This window comes from Pempheris klunzingeri, chromosome 16 (genome assembly GCF_042242105.1).
Source record: "Pempheris klunzingeri isolate RE-2024b chromosome 16, fPemKlu1.hap1, whole genome shotgun sequence".
Taxonomy (NCBI): Eukaryota; Metazoa; Chordata; class Actinopteri; order Acropomatiformes; family Pempheridae; genus Pempheris; species Pempheris klunzingeri.
The window spans coordinates 924,718-942,737 of NC_092027.1; the positions used below are offsets into that span (position 1 = coordinate 924,718).

Here is an 18,020-nt window from a genome sequence, read left to right on the forward strand (position 1 = left end):
TTTTAGCATCCAAGTCCTTTGTTTCCAGGACAAAGAGGAAGTTGTAAGACGGGGCAGGTAGAAAGGTGCTGCCAAAGGTACTAAAGGCTTCATGGGGTCCTGCTGCTGGTTCTAAGAGTTAGAACAAGTTTAGGAAAGTTTGTTTCTGATCTGTTCTCAGAGTTTTATTTCTAGGGGACCTTCATGTTGGGTCCTGCAGGTCTGTTGTCTCCTCAGATGTCTGCACTCTGCTGACGACTCAAACATGAATCTCTGTTTCTAACTTCTGTTCATGATCGAGCTCTAAAACACAGAGACACTGCAGAGACACTTCAGTTTAAACTGAAGCAAAGCGACGAGGCCTCTGGTCCACACAGGTTTCCTACAGGATCTGACCCTGATTGAGGCTCCTGCTGTTAAAACCAGGTAAAAACAGGTAGCTTTATTAAAAGGAATGTGCTTTCACACTTAATCAAACCCTTTTTCACACGATAAACAAACAAACCTCCTGGTTTCCATGGAAACGCAGGACTGGATCTTCAAGCTGGTGTGAATGTGAAACCATCTGAAGTGCATTTTGATTCAGTTTGACATGTTTATTAATATCTTCTTAACAGGCCTCTTTGTAGTGGATGAGCTGGTTTAAACAGGTGTCAGGCAGCACACTGCTGAAGCTCTTTGATGGCTTTCTGATAACACACACATCACTTCCTTTTACTCTGTAAGAATGTGTCTGCTTACTGTTATTTATTCTAATTTAATGTTTGCCTGTGTCTCCTCTGTGAAGCACTATGATTGTCTTGTGTGTGAACGGTGCTCTATAGATAAACCTGACCTGCCTAGACGATGTAACCTGCACATCACCGTAGTCACATCAGTGTGTGAGGAGAACAGAGGGCCGACAGACTGGTTATTAAAGGTCAGATTCAAGCAGAAGACTGGTGGTTAGAGCTCCTCTAAAGGACCAGACACTGAACCCGACCTGCTCCTGAAGCAGCGTCAGTGTGTGGAAGAAGAGTCTCCTCCAGCTCAGACTGCTGCTGAATGAGGATGTGATGTAAAAAGTGCTTTGAGAAGTTGAAATGAGTCAAAAGCTGCTGTACAAATACAGACCATCTACCATGTGGATGGTCTTCACCTCCTTCTCTTTGGTCCAAAACCATCAGTGATGCTGAAGCACGTACGACAGAAACAACGATCCTGAACCCCGGCTGTGAGGTCAAACGGTCCCCGGATCACCTGAGGGCCCTTTACCCAAGTTTGTCAGGCAGCTGGGAGTAAAATACAAGAAGGTTGTTTGTTTTACATCAGGAATGTTAGAATGTTTACAGGTTTGTGTTTTATAGGAGTGACACGGTTCATGTGGTCCTGCTCTAGTGGTTAAAACAAGCGCAGACATGTTGAGGTGTGTTCATGTTGGATCACACAGGCCTCTGTGATTTAAGATAGAAGATGAGATAGTAGTAGTTTTCTTCACTAAGGCTACAGGGAGGTGTTCGTCCTTCAGTCATTAACTACTACAGCAGTGACACCAACACCCTGCCGACCTGTATTACAGTAATTCTTCATTATTTATTCTAACAGTGAGTCTGGGAGCCAAATAATAATGTTTTAGTATTTCATTAACCTCGTGTTAATCTGAAGGGAGGACGCTCACACATCGATGGACTTTGGTCCAATTCTAGCACAAATGCAGCAGTTACACTTCAGCCAATCAACCCTTATTGATAAGATGATCAATAAATGAACGAGTGTATGACAATGCTGTGTTCCCACACTCAGAGAACAACCAGTTCCCACCTTCTGACAAACCTACTGAGTGAATGTTGTTTGATTATATTTCTATAAAACCATGTGGCTGCTCGGAGCTGCGGTCAGAAGGAGGTCAGTGCTGATCCTGAACCAGAACCTGCTGCTGGACCCCATCGGTGAAGGAGGAGGTCAGGCCGAGGGAGGAGGGCTTTTCGGGGCTCGGTCGGCCCGGAGGTGTCCTCAAGGAGCAGACTGGTACCGGCTGGACAGAAGGGGCGGGGCTTTGGGGGTCACTGAAGTGAAAACCTGGGTGCAGGAGGAGGTCAGGGAGGTTCTGGCAAACTGGTCGACCGATATCTATCGTAGGACGGAGGAAAGAACACCATGAGGAACTCCTGAAGCTGACCAACACGTCCTAAGTGGAAGAGGAAGACTCTGAAGACTTCACCCTGAGATGCTGAAGGCTCAGGACGTCGCTGGTCTGTCTTGGCTGACACACCTGGTCAGTGTCAGGTGTCGGTCGGGGGCACGAAGAGTCGCTCAGCTGTTCTTCCTGAACCAACAGTGTGGGATAAAAGAGGTTGTTTAAGAGCAGGGAGCTGTTGGTTAATGTCTCAGGAGTCTTGATCCTTCACGGGCAGGAAGTCCTTTCTTTAACTCCACTTGTGGAAAAATAAGTTGTTGAGTAATTTTACTGGCAACTAAACTTATTTAAAAATGAACTCAAGTACAAAAAGACTATTTAAAAGTGAATAAAGTTCAAAACAATATCCAAAGATTTGAGTTTTGGGTGAGGAAAGTTTAGTAGCTCTTTTCTTTCTAAGAGACGTGATCTCCCTGAGCATTATTAAAGGTAATATAACGGTATTAGAGGTAATAGTTAATATTTAAAGTTGAAGCATAGATTGTGTACATCTGTATTGTATGTATGGAACATTTACACATCATCTTTGTAACTACTATGAACTACCAGAGTGTGACGTGCTGTCCTGCTAATCAGAAAACAAAAGGTCAAACACTGGAGTTGATCATAATAACGATGAACTGAAATATCAGATGTTGATAATAATAAAAATGGATAATGTGTGACAGGGTTAAACATCCCACCACGTCTGAACAGTTGTATTATATAAGTTGTATTTAGACATTTTAGATTTCACAAACTATAATGAGCAGAATTAACCAGATTAACTATCAGTCAATCCATTCTTTATATTTGTGTTTTTATAACTCAGTTATTTATTACAGGTACAGTGAGTGAGGAGGGAATCAGACTGAAAGGAAACGAGCTGATTAATATCAGCTTTGTTACTGACTGACCGAACACTTTATTCACATGAATAAAAACTAAAACCAGACAGAAAAAACACTGGAAGTCTGTTTGATATTAACAGCTGGTTCTTTATCGTTGTCACATAAAGGTGTGAGAGCGAGCTGAGGGGGGAGGGGGGGGGGGGGAGGTTTGGGTGTAGGTCTGTATGTAAGACGGAGAGAGAAATGAGAGACTTACATCCTGTTTTGATGTCACATGTATTTCATTTGTCCGGTTAACCCTTTAACCTTCTGCTCAACCATATGGTAGAGCACATTTTGACTCACTATATCTTATTGAAAACATGTTTTACTTACGACATCTCAACCGTTTGGTGGAGGACAATATTTCAAAAAATGTGGAGTCTGTTCATAAAAAAATATAGATTTTTGTAATTAGTGCCCCAAGGAAATAAAATATATAAAGAATAAATTATTCCATCAGTTTTTTCTTGGTGCGGATCTTAAAGGGTGAGGAGCCACGAGTTCTCTTCCTGTGTGTCTCCAGCTTGTCCAACCGTCCTGCTGTTAATCTAAGTATCAAGGTAATCTGAATATATTTATCAGAGCTGGGAAACCCCCCAACTTTGTCATCAGTGACACTTTTACTGTCGAGATGAAGAAAATCAGTTCAGATCCTGAACACAGACTCTCACATGGTCACATGTTTGGTAAAACAACAAAATGTCTCTGCTGCAATACTTGAGGAGAAAACCTTCATCTATTTCTGCTGCTCTCACCAACACACTTGTGTTTTTTGACATTGTGGAGCTGAGTAAATCTTTTATCACAAACACTGCAACTGAAGGGTTTCTCCCCCGTGTGGACGGTCATGTGTTGTCTCAGAGTTTCCTTTCGTGCAAATCCTTTACCACAAATTGAACAACTGAATCGTTTCTCCCCCGTGTGGACTCTCAAGTGTTGGTTCAGATATCCCTTTTGAGCAAATCTTTTACCACAAACTAAGCAGCTAAATGGTTTCTGTCCAGTATGGTTTCTAAGGTGTTTAACCAAATTGCCTCTGAGACCAAAACTTGCTTTACAAACTGAGCAGCTGAATGGTTTCTCCCCGGTGTGGACAGTCAAATGCTGTTTAAGATTATCCTTCCGTGTGAATATTTTACCACAAACTGAGCAACTAAATGGTTTCTCTCCTGTGTGAATTCTCATGTGGTTCACCAAACTGTTTCTGAACCCGAAGCTTGTTTTACAAACGGCGCAGCTGAAAGGTTTTCCCTCTGAATGAAGTCTCATATGAGCTGTTAAGTACCTCTTCAGTGAGTATCTTTTACAACAAATTGAACAAATAAATGGTTTCTCTCCTGTTTGGGTTCCACCGTGTTTCTGCAGATTTCCCTTCTGGCTGGAGTCTGGAACATCTTCAGAGGAGCTGACTGGTGTTTTTCCAGTGTTACAGTCTTCATCACTCAGAGGATCTTCATTGTTCTGCAGAGGGTTTAAACCTGACTGAGGTTCTCTGGTCTCCTCCCAGTCACAAGTGTCATCAGTGTCACACTCAGAGGACTGTGTAGTCTTCTCATGATGATCTGGATCAAAGTTCCCAGCTGGTTCTGATCCCCCACAGTCCTCTCTGTTCTCTTCAGTTTGGCTCTGATGAAGCTGTGAGGACCGAGGCTTCTCTTCATCATCGTCTTCACTCTTCACAGCCACAGGAGAGAATGTGATCTTGGTGATATCGGCCTCCTCCAGCCCTCCAAGCTGCTCTCCCCCCTGACTGCTCCAGAGTTCCTCCTCTTCCTCCTTAATGTGAGGAGGCTCTGGTGGCTCCTCCTGGTCCAGACTGGGGCTCCTCTGCTGCTGCTCAGGGGGAACCTCTTCTTTACTCACCACCAGCTGCTGGACGTCTGTGGACAGGAAACAAACACACACATGGTTCAGAACAGTCTAGTTTCCTGTCAACAGTTAAACCACTGACAGCACTACTTTCTGAAATATGGAGAGAAACATTCAAACTGAGACAAAATACAAACATATTGTGCACTTTGCATTTCATCAAAGCAGAAAAGCCATAAAATCAGTGCGATCAAAGTGGAAACACTTCAGTTTGTGACAACACTGTGTACTAGTACTGTCTCTGTGTACTAGTACTCTCCTGTGTACTAGTACTCTCCTGTGTACTAGTACTGTCTCTGTGTACTAGTACTCTCCTGTGTACTAGTACTCTCCTGTGTACTAGTACTCTCTCCCTGTGTACTAGTACTCTCTCCTATGTACTAGTACTCTCTCCTGTGTACTAGTACTCCCCTGTGTACTAGTACTCTCTCCTGTGTACTAGTACTCTCTCCCTGTGTACTAGTACTGTCACTGTGTACTAGTACTGTCTCTGTGTACTAGTACTCTCCTGTGTACTAGTACTCTCCTGTGTACTAGTACTCTCCCTGTGTACTAGTACTCTCCTGTGTACTAGTACTCTCTCCCTGTGTACTAGTACTCTCTCCTATGTACTAGTACTCTCTCCTGTGTACTAGTACTCCCCTGTGTACTAGTACTCTCTCCTGTGTACTAGTACTCTCTCCCTGTGTACTAGTACTCTCTCCTGTGTACTAGTACTCTCTCCCTGTACTAGTACTCTCTCCTGTGTACTAGTACTCTCCCTGTGTACTAGTACTCTCTCCTGTGTACTAGTACTCTCCTGTGTACTAGTACTCTCCCTGTGTACTAGTACTCTCTCCCTGTGTACTAGTACTCTCCCTGTGTACTAGTACTCTCCTGTGTACTAGTACTCTCTCCCTGTGTACTAGTACTCTCCCCTGTGTACTAGTACTGTCACTGTGTACTAGTACTGTCACTGTGTACTAGTACTCTCCTGTGTACTAGTACTCTCCTGTGTACTAGTACTCTCTCCCTGTGTACTAGTACTCTCTCCTGTGTACTAGTACTCTCTCCTGTGTACTAGTACTCTCCTGTGTACTAGTACTCTCTCCCTGTGTACTAGTACTCTCCCTGTGTACTAGTACTCTCTCCCTGTGTACTAGTACTCTCTCCTGTGTACTAGTACTCTCCCTGTGTACTAGTACTCTCTCCCTGTGTACTAGTACTCTCCTGTGTACTAGTACTCTCTCTGTGTACTAGTACTCTCTCCCTGTGTACTAGTACTCTCTCCCTGTGTACTAGTACTCTCCTGTGTACTAGTACTCTCCCTGTGTACTAGTACTCTCTCTGTGTACTAGTACTCTCTCCTGTGTACTAGTACTCTCTCCCTGTGTACTAGTACTCTCCCTGTGTACTAGTACTCTCCTGTGTACTAGTACTCTCTCCCTGTGTACTAGTACTCTCTCCTGTGTACTAGTACTCTCTCTGTGTACTAGTACTCTCTCCTGTGTACTAGTACTCTCTCCCTGTGTACTAGTACTCTCCCTGTGTACTAGTACTCTCCTGTGTACTAGTACTCTCTCCCTGTGTACTAGTACTCTCTCCTGTGTACTAGTACTCTCTCCTGTGTACTAGTACTCTCTCCCTGTGTACTAGTACTCTCTCCTGTGTACTAGTACTCTCCCTGTGTACTAGTACTGTCTCCTGTGTACTAGTACTCTCCCTGTGTACTAGTACTCTCTCCCTGTGTACTAGTACTCTCTCCTGTGTACTAGTACTCTCTCCCTGTGTACTAGTACTCTCTCCTGTGTACTAGTACTCTCCCTGTGTACTAGTACTCTCTCCTGTGTACTAGTACTCTCTCCCTGTGTACTAGTACTCTCTCCTGTGTACTAGTACTCTCCTGTGTACTAGTACTCTCTCCTGTGTACTAGTACTCTCCCTCTGTGTACTAGTACTCTCCCTGTGTACTAGTACTCTCCCTGTGTACTAGTACTCTCTCCTGTGTACTAGTACTCTCCCTGTGTACTAGTACTCTCTCCTGTGTACTAGTACTCTCTCCTGTGTACTAGTACTCTCTCCTGTGTACTAGTACTCTCTCCCTGTGTACTAGTACTCTCTCCTGTGTACTAGTACTCTCCCTGTGTACTAGTACTCTCTCCTGTGTACTAGTACTCTCCCTGTGTACTAGTACTCTCTCCTGTGTACTAGTACTCTCTCCCTGTGTACTAGTACTCTCCCTGTGTACTAGTACTCTCTCTGTGTACTAGTACTCTCCCTGTGTACTAGTACTCTCCTGTGTACTAGTACTCTCTCCCTGTGTACTAGTACTCTCTCTGTGTACTAGTACTCTCTCCTGTGTACTAGTACTCTCCCTGTGTACTAGTACTCTCTCCTGTGTACTAGTACTCTCTCCTGTGTACTAGTACTCTCTCCCTGTGTACTAGTACTCTCTCTGTGTACTAGTACTCTCCTGTGTACTAGTACTCTCCCTGTGTACTAGTACTCTCCCTGCAGTAAACCCTCTCAGTCTTCTTCCAGCTGTGGTAAAGGGGGCTCACAGACCGACCTTCCTCCGGGTTCCTCCTGCCCTCCTCGGACCTCAGGCCGTCCAGCTGTCTCCGCTGCCGGTCTATCTGCTCCCGGTACCGGCTCACCGTTTTCACGAACTCTCCCAGGATGTCGTCCACCGCCGCCGCCAGCCGCTCGGTAACGAACATCCTCAGGGTCTCCGTCTCTGACGGCGGGCCGCTCTGAGGGTCCACGCCGCCGAAACCCTCCACCGCTCCGGGAGGGGACGGAGAGGAGGGCGGGGGGAACATGTGCCGGTCTGCGGACATGTTGCTTTGACTTTCCGCCTCTGGCTGCTGATATGAAGCGTTTGGTCCTGAAAAACAGCCCAAACTCGGAGTTAATATCGTTGGAGGAGAAGAAGACACCGACAGAGGAGCGACGGACCGGGCAGAGCTCCGACACTGAAAGAGTCCGGGGGGAAACGAGGTGTGGTGCTGAATGGTTCCGGGAGAACAACACGGATCATTAAACATGACAAGTGGTGGAAGAAATCCTCTTTTACTTCATGAAGCAGCACTAACACTCCTCTGTCAGACACTCTGGGACTAGATACACACCTGGATTTAAGTTTTTACTTATTAGCAAAGCGTTCCATACTTTATTTTTACCAGATAAATCTGAGGCCTTGTCAGAAGATTAATGGGAGAAGAAAGAAGAAAAAACAAAAACACACATTAATAATATTAGAGATGTTCTATAAGTGGACAAGTTTTACTTCACTTTGTTTTTAAAGTTTTCTCTAATCTTTAATATATCTTTATGTTGTAGTTTAATCTTTTCTGTTCCAACAGTTATTGAAATCAAACCATGTGAGAAGCTAACTGTTGTTAGCTGTTCAATGCTTCATAGAATAACCTCTAATAGTGACACAGAATAATAACCTTTATGTGGTACGGTAAAGGATAAACACGCCCTTTTATTCACGAGTACTGAAGCACTGATTCATTTCTTTTCTCCGACACTCTGTGGACAAACAGTGACTGAACCTGATTAAAGCAAAGGGAACATGAACTCCACCCTGTTGGCTGCAGCAGAGACTGGTTCTGCTTTTCTTTCTCACGTTGGATCAAACTGGTCTCGAAACTGGTTTCGCCTCCTGCTCTGAGCTCGGTAACCACGGCAACAGTAAGGCATCACTGCTGAACCATAGCAACAGACAGGTTTCAGTACTAAAGATAAAAGCAGCGTGTCTTACTGTACCGTGAAGTTTGATTACCGAGAAAGAACATCAGTTTTTGGTGGTTAAACATACGTTAAAGTCAGTTTGTGTTTTAAAACAAGTCACCTGATATGAAAAGTATCAGTCAAACTGCACTAAAGTGCTTCAGAGTGAATGAATAAATGGACGAGATCAGGTGGGGGACAGCAGGGGACAAACAGCTGCAGTCAAATCACAGAAATATTTACATCCTGTTCGACTTTTCACAGTCTAAGTTTGTCAGTTTTACCTTTAGTTTAACGATGCAGCTGCTATAACTGAGGAGAGAACTGGAGAAAGATTAAAACATTTTACTGATTAAGTTCAGCCTACATAGACAATGACTGTAAAGGCGGCGTCTTTATAAATGATACGATTCCTAAATTCAAGAAATGAAATTTACAGACCAAAAGTTCTCACAGCTCCAAATGACGGCACGGAAGAAAATCATGAAACTCTCTCAGAAGCTTTTATTTACAGGTTTATTTATATTTATAATGTGGGAATGTGTGTGTTTCTGTATTCTCTCCTTTGTCGGCTGTAAAGAGCACTTTAACTGCTTGTTAATAATTTACAATAATAACTGTTATTATTGTTATAAGTGAGTTTAGTTATTTGATACTAAACGTGAAAATGTTATTAATTTATTTTATATCTTACAATTTGTTACAGAAACTCAAGCGTACTCTGTTTTTAATTAATTTAATTTAATTTAATTTAATTAATCCAAGAACGTTCAATCAGTGGAGTCTAACTAACTTACTTACTAATCGTGTCTAAAATGTATTTTAGTCATTTAGCGTGTTTTATGTTCCAGCAAACAAATGTGTTTTATGAATCATAAAAGTATTTGTGGAGTTTGTAATTCAAAAATCAATATTTCTTTTCTTTTCATGTTACTTTCACGTGTCTCCACAGTTGAGCTCTTCAGCAAAAGCAGTATGTAAATCTCTCTCTATGCTGATGATATACTGCTATTTATTTCAGAGGCAGTAAATATTTGTCAGACTCTTGTAGTTTTTGTTGAAAGAATAATGAATGTTAGGTGGATACACACACACACACACACACACACACACACACACACACACACACAGATAACTGAATTCTTATTCATTAACATGTTCTTGCAGTGGGTTTATGTTTACAGACAAATTACTTAAGCAGATAAATTTCCACAGTCATAAATACTTTCATATCAGTTAGGATTGACTACTATTTACTACAGACTACTATTACCATCAAAAAAATTATAATGTGGAGTTTGTCTGGCTTTATAATTTCCTTTAAGATACATTATATATTATTATACATCATGTGGTGTTACACATTATTTGTATAATCAAAGAAAATCTTTTGTCGGCTCAGTTTTCCTCTGAATATAATATGATCACTAACATTAATGAATATTCTTTAAGACACTTTGATGATAATAAACATGGAAACACCTGATCTGATGAACACGTCTTTATTATGTGGAAACACTGAAATAATATTGAAACATTGCAACAAGCTGGTAAATACTGTTACTGAAACACGTCCACTAAAAGAGAGAGAGACAGTGTTACAGAGAGCAGACTGAGAGCAGCAGCAGAGTAAAACCAGTAGCACAGTCCCAGTGGGTCAGCTCAGGACCCGGGACACTGGTCTCTCCTCAGTGTCTCTGAGACTGGAGACTGGGAGCCCTGGGTGGCCTCACAGGTCACAGAGCCCACCTTGCTCCACTGGTCAGCAGGGAGCCTCAGGGTGCTGCTCCAGCTGTAGCGGCCGTCCTTCTCCAGCACCCCGGGGCTCCTGCTCTGCTCCCAGCTGCTGCCGACGCTGCTGCCGTCCACCTTCCAGGCCAGACTCCAGCCTGAGGGGAAGCCCTTGTTGGCCAGACACATCAGCGTGGCCTTCCCCTGCTGCAGCTCCATACTGGAGGGGGGAAGCACCGTCAGGGTGGGACGGACATCACCTAGGAGACACCAGTCAGATTAGAGGACGGCACAGCTGTCAATCAAACACCAGCACCTTGGACACCTTCACTGTGTGAGAGCTGGTTTTCTGCTTTCAGGAGCTTCTGTCAGTTTTTCTGCTCCACCAGTCACTCACTCACTGTTTCACTTCCCTTCAACAAACCTTTCATGCACATCAGCACAGAAAGAGTCCTGACATGACCTGAAATATATCAAAGTACACTGGAAATACAAGATTCACATCTATATTAATCAACAGAAAACTCTTTGTTCTTCTATATTTCATACTAATGAACACAAAAACACATAAACGCAGTTTGAATTAAATCCTAGATGACTGAAAATTAGTTCAGAGCACTGGTACATTTAAGCAAACGCATTTACCGTCAAAACTAATAAAATGTCAAAAGTGAACCAGATCCACTTTTAATGAACATTATCAGCTAAAAATATCTGACAACCATATTAAAAATCTCCACACAGCAGGTTTGAACACCGAACAGCCTCAGAAACCTGTTGAAATGATTTCAAACAATCATCTGTTCAGAGATTTTGAAGCATTTTTAACATTTTCATCTTCATTCTCACTATTTAAAACAAATTTAATTCAAACTCGAAGCAGTTTAAAATGAAGGATTAATCACATAGAACATTTTAACTGCATTGAGTTCAACCTCAAGGTTAAGAGGAGAAACTGACAATGAAATTGAGTCTTCAGAGTGATTTCGATCAGTCTAATGTAATTTTAAATCTACTACAAATGTTCGGACACAGAAATGAAATCCTTCTCTGATGATACGATATTTAATATTTGTGTAGAAACTTACTTCCAACATCCAGTCTGGTTCCTCCACCAAAAGTCCACCACAGTGACACAGACTGACTGAGTGGTCGTACAAAAACCTCTGACTGCAGAGAGACACGGCTCTCTGACTCTGTCTGACTAAACTTCAACTACAAGTCCTCAAGTTTCAGCTTTAACCTGAAATCCATGACTTCTCTGCTCCAATCAATTATAGTAACTACATTCAGAATTGAATTTCAAATATTAAACTGCACTTTGGGGCTTTTACACAAAACTGCAGAAATGAGAAATTAAGATGTAAAATCACACATTTCAATTTGTAGAGAAAGATTCGTGTAGAAAAGGAAATATTGATCACTGATTGAATAGAATACATGAAAATAGGACTTACTTCCAACATCCAGTCTGGTTCCTCCACCAAAAGTCCACCACAGTGACACAGACTGACTGAGTGGTCGTACAAAAACCTCTGACTGCAGAGAGACACGGCTCTCTGACTCTGTCTGACTAAACTTCAACTACAAGTCCTCAAGTTTCAACTTTAACCTGAAATCCATGACTTCTCTGCTCCAATCAATTATAGTAACTACATTCAGAATTGAATTTCAAATATTAAACTGCACTTTGGGGCTTTTACACAAAACTGCAGAAATGAGAAATTAAGATGTAAAATCACACATTTCAATTTGTAGAGAAAGATTCGTGTAGAAAAGGAAATATTGATCACTGATTGAATAGAATACATGAAAATAGGACTTACTTCCAACATCCAGTCTGGTTCCTCCACCGAACGTGTACCACAGTGATACAAACTGACTGAGTGGTCGTACAAAAACCTCTGACTGCAGAGAGACACGGCTCTCTGACTGTGAACAACAGACTCAACATGAACACTTCCTGTTTTTCAAAATAAATGTATTTTATATGCAATCTAACAAAAAATACAACCTTTTTTTTTATGTTTTTACAGAAATATTTTTAAATTTATATGAAACTAAAATGTATTTCTTCAGCACTAAATCAAATTAGAACAAGTTCATTACAAAAATGCTTCACAGTCATCATATCAGATCCATATAAAAATAATCACTGACACACTCCTAATCAATATTCTGGTAAATTGATCGATCCATTGAGAAACAGCATCATCAGAATAACCCAAGTCCCTGCTGGAGTCGGAGCATTTCCATAGAGAGCCACTTTGCATCAGCAGCACCATGCTCCACTGCTCTGGGAGAGTTTATAGTCCTGAGAGTTGAACACTGGATGACTGACAGCCGTCCTTCACAACAACAGAAGCCACAGAAATCCTCCTCATCACAAACATGACTCTGACCTCCGTCCTCATCTGGACTCTCCTCTGCTGCTGCTTCACAGGTAAAGTCCAGAGCATCAGACTCCTCTCCTCTACCAACATCCGTCCCTCTGAAATGAAGCCGACTAAACCGTGACGCTGCTTCATGTTTCTGTCTCTGTGCCCTCAGAGTCCAGAGGTCAGGTCACAGTGACTCAGCCTGGAGCAGTGAGCTCTGCTGTGGGAGGCTCCGTCACCATCAGCTGTACGACCAGTCAGGATGTGGAATATGTTGTTAGTGTCTACCTTTTATCCTGGTACCAACAGAAACATGGAGAAGCTCCTAAACCCCTCATTTACTGGGCTGATCAGCTAGAAACTGGAATTCCAGATCGTTTTTCAGGCAGTGGATCAGGGACCAGCTTCACTCTGACCATCAGAGGAGTTCAGGCTGAAGATGCAGCAGTTTACTTCTGTCAGAGTTATCACACCATCAACAGTCAGGATGTGTTCACACAGTGAAAAAGCATCGTACAAAAACCCCCTCAGTCAGTCAGACTGAACAGAAACTGAACTGCCTGCTGCAGCTGGAGGCTGATACAGTTCACTGAGAACACACACACACACACATACACACACACACAGTGTTAAATATATACATATATTTCAAAGATGTAATAGCTCCCAAGTCCAAGCCCACAACGCATCTCAAAAATAACATCAAATAACAAAAGGTGATGGAACATGTAACCACGCTTTATTTAAAAAAACAAACAAAACACTTCATTCATAAAACTTCATTGTAGCTGAGAAGCAAAAAAGAAGTGTGATATTTTGGGTAACATCATTAGCAAAGTCTTGTCCTCAGTACTTCAAAACTGCTGCTGCAAAAAAAAAAGACACATCAAGCATCTTTGCAGTGTTATTTCATTCTGCCTGTCTCACAGACACTTGTGTACTTTTAAATGATGGCTGTAAGTGAATCTTCTCTCACAAACACTACAACTGAATGGTTTCTCCCCCGTGTGGATGACAAAGTGTCGTCTCAGAGATTCCTTTCATGTAAATCCTTGACCACAAATTAAACAACTAAACGGTTTCTCTCCTGTGTGAACTTGCAGGTGTTGTTTCAGATATCCCTTTTTTATAAATGTTTTACTACAAACTGAACAACTAAATGGTCTCTCCCCAGTATGGATTCTCGTGTGGTAAACCAAACTACTGCGGACACTGAAACGCACTTCACAAACTGTGCAACTAAATTTTTTTCCTTCTGAGTGAAGTCTAATGTGCCTCTTTAAGGTCAACTTCAAACTGTATCCTTTCCCACAAATTGAGCAACGAAATGGTTTCTCTCCTCTTTGAATTCCACTGTGTTTCTGCAGACGTCCCTTGTGGTCAGAGCTTGGAACATCTTCAGAGGAGCTGACTGGTGTTTTTCCAGTGTTACAGTCTTCATCACTCAGAGGATCTTCATTGTTCTGCAGAGAGTTTAAACCTGACTGAGGTTCTCTGGTCTCCTCCCAGTCACAACTGTCATCAGTGTCACACTCAGAGGACTGTGTAGTCTTCTCATGATGATCTGGATCAAAGTTCCCAGCTGGTTCTGATCCCCCACAGTCCTCTCTGTTCTCTTCAGTTTGGCTCTGATGAAGCTGTGAGGACTGAGGCTTCTCTTCATCATCGTCTTCACTCTTCACAGCCACAGGACAGAATGTGATCTTGGTGATATCGGCCTCCTCCAGCCCTCCAAGCTGCTCTCCCCCCTGACTGCTCCAGAGTTCCTCCTCTTCCTCCTTAATGTGAGGAGGCTCTGGTGGCTCCTCCTGGTCCAGACTGGGGCTCCTCTGCTGCTGCTCAGGGGGAACCTCTTCTTTACTCACCACCAGCTGCTGGACGTCTGTGGAAAAACCAGGAAGTACATAAACAGTTTAGAGAACCGTAATCTCCTGTTAACATTTAAAAGTTCTCTGTTCTACATTAACATAGCATCATGCTGCCCTCAAGTTACGACAAGGGAAGTCATATACACAATATGTTTAGCATTCAAGTGGTCATGAGAACAACATGACACCAAAAGACTCCCTGGTGTCGGCCTCTAGAACCCACTTTAGCTAGCTAGCAGGTGGTTAATGTAGCATTAATGCAGGAAATGTGAGGCCACTGGAAACTCTCCTTCTCTTCTTTATACAAAATGACAATAGAGCAACTCACCATCCATCACATATTATCCTGAATTATCAAAATAATAATTCTGAAAATGTCAACAACTGAAAAACGTCCACGTCTGAAGTCTTGAATAGCACAAGTTCAAATGGACTCTTGGCAGGAACGCGGCAAACACAAGGCACCATTAAGTTTAAAAAGACACAGTCTGGCCCTTTCTACCTCTCTCTCCTTCACGCTCCTTTACAACTTGCCTTGCAGGGTTGAGCCCTCAGCATGTTCAAATGTTTTAAATAATGTTATTAAAAGTAATAATAGTAGTTATAGCATTGTTCCGTATTGGTCCATATCCTGCCTGCATACAGGTTTTTGTATCTTCAACCTGCAACACCAACACTGGTGTCAGGTGGAAGGTGGCAGTGATCCACCTTTATATGACCACAGAACACCTGATCTAACCTCCACTACAGTCCATCAGAGGAGCTTTACAAGAAATTAGATGTCTGTCAAACTGAACATTAAGTCAAGGTGATAACTACAAATAATAATAATAACAAATCTGGAACATGACATCAAACTCATGCTTAAATAAATACTTATATAATTTTTAAAATTTAGATATCTCTCTAGAAACAAATCTAAAATGTCTGTAAAATGAGCTTGTTAGCATCATTAGCTATAGGCTATTAGCTTAACCAGCTGTTAGCTAAACCAGCTATTAGCTTAACCAGCTGTTAGCTCAAAAAAAACAAACTGGAGAAATGTCACTTTTCATGTTACAAACTTGTGCTTGTTGAACAAGTGGCGTAATAAATGATTTACTGGCTTTTACACATTGGTTTGGTTAGCTTCCTCTGGTTAGCTTCCTCTGGTTAGCTTCCTCTGGTTAGCTTCCCCTGGTTGGCTTCCTCTGGTTAGCTTCCTCTGGTTAGTTTCCTCTGGTTAGCTTCCTCTGGTTAGTGTCCTCTGGTTAGCTTCCCCTGGTTAGTTTCCTCTGATTAGCTTCCTCTGGTTAGTGTCCTCTGGTTAGCTTCCTCTGGTTAGTTTCCTCTGGTTAGTTTCCTCTGGTTAGCTTCCCCTGGTTAGTTTCCCCTGGTTAGTTTCCTCTGGTTAGTTTCCTCTGGTTAGCTTCCCCTGGTTAGTTTCCTCTGGTTAGCTTCCTCTGGTTAGTTTCCTCTGGTTAGTTTCCTCTGGTTAGCTTCCCCTGGTTAGTTTCCTCTGGTTAGCTTCCTCTGGTTAGTTTCCTCTGGTTAGTTTCCTCTGGTTAGCTTCCCCTGGTTAGTTTCCTCTGGTTAGCTTCCCCTGGTTAGTTTCCTCTGGTTAGCTTCCTCTGGTTAGTTTCCCCTGGTTAGTTTCCTCTGGTTAGTTTCCTCTGGTTAGCTTCCCCTGGTTAGTTTCCTTCGGTTAGCTTCCCCTGGTTAGTTTCCTTCGGTTAGCTTCCTCTGGTTAGCTTCTTCACTATCGGTGACTGTCACTGAAACACAGAGCTTCCGGGATCTCGTGATGGTCCTCTGACACCTGAGGCTCCGACACACGTGCGCGGTAGCTCATGAAACAATTGTATCAAACCACTGTGCCGAAGCGTGGTTTGGTGACGTGCTAGTGACGTCATACGAATCACCTGACTGGTTCGGTTTTTCAGGTGAATCGCTTGGAGGTCTGGAGAGTGTTCAGGGATCACCTGTCTCTGGTTAATGCTGTCAGAGTTAGTAGTGCTGTATCAGACTGCGTATTTTGAGGAGAATCAGCGTCAATAGATCAATAGATAGTTAGATAGGTAGATAGGTAGATAGGTAGATAGGTAGATAGTTAGCTACACAGAGAGAGGAATAGATAGATGAATTAGTTACATAGTTAGATAGATAGATAGTTCTAAATAACGGTAGATATAGATCTATAGATATCTATATAGACAGATAGATAGATAGACAGATAGATAGATAGATAGATAGATAGATCTATAGATAGATAGATAGATAGATAGATAGATAGATAGATAGATAGATAGATAGATAGATCTATAGATAGATAGATAGACAGATAGATAGATAGATAGATAGATAGATAGATAGATAGATCTATAGATAGATAGATAGATAGATAGATAGATAGATAGATAGATAGATAGATAGATAGATCTATAGATAGATAGATAGACAGATAGATAGATAGATAGATAGATAGATCTATAGATAGATAGATAGATAGATAGATAGATAGATAGATAGATAGATAGACAGATGATATTAAGAAACCGCTTGAGTCCAAAAATGGCAGGTAAACTCTTCTTTCTTAATAAAAGCTCATACACAGTGACACTAGCAGTCTCTGCCCTGTTCTTCACACACCCCCACTCTACTAAAACTAGTTAAACATTTGAAATGAGATCACATTTGCCAGCTGGCCTGCTGAACATCCACTGTCTTTTAAGCTGTGGGCTGTTTAGGCTGATCGGCCATCACTACCGGGATCCCGGTCCCCCTTCGGACCCTCGTACCACATCCCTACTCACTCCCAGCTGATTAAAGCAGTCAAGGCGGGAAAGCCGATGCCGGACACACCTGCTCTGAGGATCCGGACTTCAGGCCTGAAAACACCGCTGCCTCCTCCTTCTCCTCCTCCTACTCTGCTCTGGTTCTTTCAAACAGCCCACATACCTCCTCAGCAGCAGCACTCAGTCTCTGGCCGACAGAAGCTCTCAGCATCTGGACTTTGGACATTTTTACACCAACCTTTCCTCCAGACACCCCCAGTAGAAACAGGCTGGACTCTCCGACAGGCGCCGCGTTGCTAGGTTACGGTCGTTTCCAACTTCCGGGTTGAATTAGCTTCATTAGCTTCGTTAGCTTCATTAGCTTCATTAGCTTCGTGCGGCAGCTGGAGATGATTAATACGGAAAGACACCTGGAAATAAGGAGAATATCACAGAGTCTATCGAGAATCCTTGAAGAAGTCTGGACTCTATCAAACACTGACTCTGAGCCGGATACAGCTGGCAGGCTAGGCTAACTTCATTTAGTCTTTCTTTTTTTGTTGTTATATATTATTATTATTATTATTACTTTTGTGTTTGAAGTTTATTCTTATTCTTTTGGAGCTGTGTGTAACAAAAAGCAGTTTCCCCCTGAGGATTATTAAAGTGATTCTGAT

At 42.4% G+C, this 18,020-nt stretch overlaps 2 protein-coding genes and 1 gene segment (V, D, J or C); all 3 read right to left on the reverse strand.

Moving 5' to 3' along the window:
- Window positions 1-3,137: 3,137 nt before the first annotated feature.
- LOC139215750 (zinc finger protein 558-like) lies at window positions 3,138-7,715 on the reverse strand. Its single transcript, XM_070846795.1, has 2 exons — window positions 7,445-7,715; window positions 3,138-4,907 (listed from the first exon to the last, which is right to left on the reverse strand). The coding sequence occupies exons 1-2, from the start codon at window positions 7,713-7,715 to the stop codon at window positions 3,760-3,762; spliced, it is 1,419 nt and encodes a 472-aa protein (XP_070702896.1). The 3' UTR covers window positions 3,138-3,759.
- A 2,384-nt stretch (window positions 7,716-10,099) lies between these two features.
- LOC139215751 (Ig kappa-b4 chain C region-like) lies at window positions 10,100-11,810 on the reverse strand. The segment is given in 3 exon segments: window positions 10,100-10,604; window positions 11,433-11,559; window positions 11,802-11,810. Coding segments are annotated over 3 exon segments (465 nt in total).
- Window positions 11,811-13,762: 1,952 nt separating this feature from the next.
- Window positions 13,763-17,372, reverse strand: LOC139215752 (zinc finger protein interacting with ribonucleoprotein K-like). Its single transcript, XM_070846796.1, has 2 exons — window positions 17,336-17,372; window positions 13,763-14,604 (listed from the first exon to the last, which is right to left on the reverse strand). The coding sequence occupies exons 1-2, from the start codon at window positions 17,370-17,372 to the stop codon at window positions 13,763-13,765; spliced, it is 879 nt and encodes a 292-aa protein (XP_070702897.1).
- Window positions 17,373-18,020: the final 648 nt, after the last annotated feature.

Bases quoted from the DNA above. Each gene is read 5' to 3' on its own strand.
- LOC139215750 (XM_070846795.1), bottom strand. From the start codon at position 7,715: ATGTCCGCAGACCGGCACATGTTCCCCCCGCCCTCCTCTCCGTCCCCT. The intron at 4,908-7,444 runs GTCGGTCTGTGA...TCCTGTCCACAG, and splicing joins CAGGAGGAACCCGGAGGAAG to ACGTCCAGCAGCTGGTGGTG.
- LOC139215752 (XM_070846796.1), bottom strand. From the start codon at position 17,372: ATGTGGTACGAGGGTCCGAAGGGGGACCGGGATCCCG. The intron at 14,605-17,335 runs GTAGTGATGGCC...GTTTTTCCACAG, and splicing joins GAAGGGGGACCGGGATCCCG to ACGTCCAGCAGCTGGTGGTG.